Source organism: Egretta garzetta, unplaced genomic scaffold, assembly GCF_000687185.1.
Source record: "Egretta garzetta isolate BGI_Z169 unplaced genomic scaffold, ASM68718v1 scaffold7, whole genome shotgun sequence".
Taxonomy (NCBI): Eukaryota; Metazoa; Chordata; class Aves; order Pelecaniformes; family Ardeidae; genus Egretta; species Egretta garzetta.
In genome coordinates this window covers 4725066-4729243 of record NW_009260350.1, presented here as the reverse complement: position 1 = coordinate 4729243, position 4178 = coordinate 4725066, and the positions used below count along the sequence as shown (strand labels likewise).

General features: G+C 63.6%; 1 protein-coding gene across 3 annotated transcripts in view; it reads right to left on the bottom strand.

The window, feature by feature from the left end:
• Nucleotides 1–4178, bottom strand: part of LOC104129948 (proline dehydrogenase 1, mitochondrial) — a 15122-nt gene that overhangs the window by 8109 nt on the left and 2835 nt on the right. For 2 of the 3 annotated variants that reach the window (XR_004842521.1, XM_035898340.1), the window contains exons 1-10: nt 3758–4151; nt 3550–3614; nt 3046–3162; nt 2808–2887; nt 2464–2545; nt 2165–2257; nt 1902–2048; nt 1565–1740; nt 1375–1473; nt 916–1004 (exon numbers count right to left, since the gene is read on the bottom strand). Coding sequence is in view for 2 of the 3 variants with exons in the window: in XM_035898340.1 (XP_035754233.1) it covers nt 916–1004; nt 1375–1473; nt 1565–1740; nt 1902–2048; nt 2165–2257; nt 2464–2545; nt 2808–2887; nt 3046–3162; nt 3550–3614; nt 3758–3791 (982 nt within the window). In the remaining variant the exon portion in view is untranslated. Of the gene's footprint in view, nt 1–915; nt 1005–1374; nt 1474–1564; nt 1741–1901; nt 2049–2164; nt 2258–2463; nt 2546–2807; nt 2888–3045; nt 3163–3549; nt 3615–3757; nt 4152–4178 lie in introns of those variants that run through there. The other variant, XM_035898341.1, reaches the window with a different exon arrangement.

Below are 4178 nucleotides of genomic sequence, written 5' to 3'. Positions count from 1 at the left end.
GCACTGGGAAGGGGGAGCTTGGGAGCGGCCTGGGTGGGGGGAGCAGCGGAGCACCCCTCCCCCGGCTCAGCATGGGGAGCTTGGGAACGCGCAGGGGGGAGCGGGCCGAGGTCACTGGGAGCCCTGGGAATGTCGGCAGCCAGGGCTGGGCCAATTCAAGAAGCGTTCAACCAGAAACATCAAGTTAACACATTTTTCCAGCATGACCAGAGGAGGCTGCAGACAAGCAGCCAAACCCCGCTCGCAAGGGGAACTCCAGGACAGAGCAGCATCCACGCTGGACAACTGCCCGGTCTGCCTCCCGCGGCTTGCCTGGCCTCGGGTTTCCGCTCCAGACACCGGTGCGGGCAGAGGGATCGGTCCCTGACCTGAGCTGGGCTACCTGGACTGTGGCACGTTCCTCTCTCTGGGCCCCTGGGAGCTCCGCTCCGCTGCCGGGGCCAGTGGCAGAGGAGCGGACAAGGTCACCCAGGAGCCCATTGCCACCCTGCTAGCGGAGAGCCCGGGACTGGGCATGCACTCCCAGCAAAGCAGAGCGACGCTCCCAGACTAAGGAGGTGCAGGAGGGCTTTGCTGGCTGCCAGGACCCGTCTCTGCCCCATCTAGGATAACCCTGATCTCAGCTCATAGTCCAAAGCGGGAATCTCCCTGCCCAGCCATTGCGGTCTCATGGGACCTCCAGGAGACAGACACGATTCTCCATCTCCATCCTCATCTCCATCATCTTCCCCAAACCCCACGTGGGGATCACAGCTGGGGAAGAGGCCACAAGGCCCTGTCCACAGCCAGTCCTGCCCTCCGACAGACCCACAGCCCGGCTCCATCCCTCCTTCAGGCCCCACAGCTCGGGGAGACTCCCAGGGTCACGGTGGGGCAGGAGCACATCTGCCCGGTCCCCCCGCCCCCAGCACTCACCCAGGGGGAAGGTGATCTGGTCACACATGCCCAGCAGCTGCCCGAAGTACACCTTCTTCTCTGAGGGATGGATCCCCAGCTCCATCATCCTGCAAGCCAAGCCTCATCATTAGGGAAAAGCAGAGGCAGCGGAGCGCGCAGGGGCAGTGCGTCCCACCAGAGGAGCGGGGATCATCTCCAGGTACAAGTGCGCAGCACCGGCCCCATCCCAGGTGGATGCTGGGATGCAAGGGCTTGAGGGATTTGGTTTTAAAAACAGCCCCTGGGCTGGGCCGTGGGGCCAGCTCTGCAGCCACGGTGGACTACCATGCTCCAAGCCCCAAGTGAAGCCCTGAGCACCAGAAGGGAGCTGGGATCCCACCGGGGGAGCGCAGGAGAGCTGACAAGCCCCAGCACATCGCACTGCAGCTCTGCTGGGCCCCACTCCCTGCCATGCCATGCTGCCTCCCCAGCACTCACCTGCGCAGGGTGAACTTCACCGTGTCCTCATTGTGCGATGCCACCATCACATTGGCTTTCCAGCTGTGCTTGATCTCCTCCAGGATATAGTTCAGGCACCTGTAGGACAGCACGGGGCTGCATGGCAAGGCCGCCCCAGCTGGTGCCCAGTGGGGTGGGAGGGAGGAGCAGGGCTGGGGCTGTACCCTACCTGTGGTACATCTCGTTGGTCTTCTCGTACGTGGGGTTGATGGGATCCTCATAGCCAATCTGGGCTGCCCTCTCCCGCTCCTGCTCCATGTAAGCGCCACGGACCAGCTTGGCGCCAAAGTGCCAGCCCTCCCGGCGTGACAGCTCCACATCCACCGTCACATTGTCGTAAGCCTCCTGGGGCCAGATGGAAGCAATGGCATGGGGTCATCCCATGGGTGCCACCTCCACCCCACACCTCCAGCCAGCCAGCTCTAGAGTCGTGCCATCGCATTGCCACAGCTTGGGGAGCCGAGCTCCCGCAGGTCCTTCCTGCCTGGCCTCCTGCTGGACCTCACCTTCAGGTAGCACTGGTAGGTGTTGAAGATGATGGCCCGGTCCCTGTTGAAGCGGCGCTGCATCTCCAGGGTGAGGCGGCTGATCGCTGGCTGGAAGTAGCTCTGCTCCGCATCCACCATCAGCCTTACACCCTTCTCTGTGGCTCTCTGCAGGGGGTGCTTCTCTGTGGCTGTCTGCAGGGGGGGCGTGACGGGGGGGTTGGGCTGACGGGGTGCCCTGCCATGCCTGCAACCCAGCACCCCCAGCCCTGGCACCCCCAGACCTTGGCAAGGACGTCCATCCGCTGCAGCATCCGCTTCATCTGCAGGTCCTCCTCCTCGGTGAAGCGCGAGAGCAGAGGCTCCAGCTGCCCAGTCTGAAAGGAGAACAGTCTGTGGCACCCTGCCTGCTGGTGGCCAGCCCTGCCCGCAGGAGAAACCCGCACCAGGGAGGCACGTGTTGGTGGCCAAAGGTGGGGAGGAGGTAAACGACGCAGAGGGATGAGTCCTAACCTGGGAGCAGCAGCAGGGGATGAGAACAGGGGATGGGGCCACTCCAGGGGTGGCAGAGATGGGTACCCACCTGCATGTTGGGGACAAGCAGCAGCTTGGAGAGCTTGGTGCGGCTGTCAATCAGGCTGTTCCAGTCCAGCAGGTCCACGGTGCTGGGAGCAGAGAGCCAAGTCTGTACTGGTGTCTTGCAGGGGCAGGGGGGGTTCTACCAGCTCCTGACCCCCACCAGCAAGCCAGTGCACAGCACGTGCCACCCTGACCCATCTCGTCCCTTCCACCCAAACCTCCTCTCTGCTTGGTCACTGTGTGGAGCTGGTGCTGGCCCTTTGGGGACCTCTCCTTGCTGCTGGGAACAGGCACAAGGTCCCCCAGTGTCCCCATCCCGTGGCACCCCCCAGGTCACCGGCAGCTTACCCGCTCACACCCAGGTTCTCGCCTGTGAACCAGTGCTGGCTCTCTGCCTTGGTTGCGATGCCGAGGTTGGCCAGGGCCTCCTGCCACCAAAAAGGGTGTCAGTGCCACGGGGCCTCGCTGCTCCAAGCTCAGAGGTGTCACAGGTCAGGGCTGCTCCAGGATCCCCAAAGCCACTGGTCACCTCCAGCAGCACCTCCCTGGCACCGCAGCCTCCTCCCTCAGACATCAACCCCCTCACCGTCAGCTTCTCCACCTCCAGCTTCATCTCCAGCGCTGCACGCCCAGCCTGGCCCTGCTCTGCGGCCATTTGGTGGAAGAACCTCCGCCACTTCACCAGCACCTCTGAGAACTGCAGCTACGGGGAGAGCGCTCGAGGTGAGATACCTGGGCTGGAGCCCAGCTGGCTCGGGGCCTCCTGCAGTGGAGGTTTTGCAGGATCGTGCCCAGCCTGAGGCAGACCTTGAGCCTACAGCAGGGAACCTTGGCCAAGCCAGGACCGAGCCTGGCAGTACAGCCCCCCCATGCCCTCACGTTGGGACCTCTAAACTTCTGGGCTCTTCATGTATCCCCAGAAGTTGAGGCAGGGTCTCCAGGGTGGTCGCAGGCACACAGGGGACAGCCCGGTGGTGCCCACTCCTCTCTGCCATCTACAGAGATGCTGCTGCAGCAAGCCTGGAAACCCCAAAGGACCTGCCCCCCCCAGGGGCATCATCCACGGCCCTGGTGACAGCCTGGCACTCACCAGGAACTGAGGTCTGCCCAGCGCTGTCAGCTTGATGGCCGAGAAGCCGTCCTCCGAGCTGCCACCTGGATGGAGCCACAAGGACAGAGCTGGCCCGAGCGGCAGGGTGCTTGGGTGGGAGGGGGGTGCTCGGGATATGGTGGAGGATTGCAGGGTCCCTGCAGTCCCCAGGCACAGTGGGGCTGTGCAGGGCATGTGGAGCACTTACTTGAGGCATCGATGCAGCGGAGGAAAGTCTCCATGTGCTGGTCGCACTTGGCCTCATCAGCGTAGAAATACGTGCGGGCACTGATGACCCCGCCACGGCGATCCCCAAATCCCGGATGGGCTCGGTACTGCTTCTCCCTTTGCTCTGCTCCTGGGGTGGAAGAGGATGGAGATGGGCCATGCAGCCCCGCTGAGCTCCTGCGAGCCTCCCTGGGAGCTTCTGCTGTGAGCACAGGGTCTCAGTCTTGGACCCCAAAAATGCTGCCACGTGCCCTGCCTGCTCTGTGGCCTGAGCAGGGGCCCAGCCTGTGCTGAGGAGCAGGGTTAGCCAAGAACCGAGATGTTCTTCATCCCACTCGTGTTTTGAGGCTGTGGGAGCTGGGTCCTTCCCCCACAGCAGACCCACAGCGCCCAGACCAGCC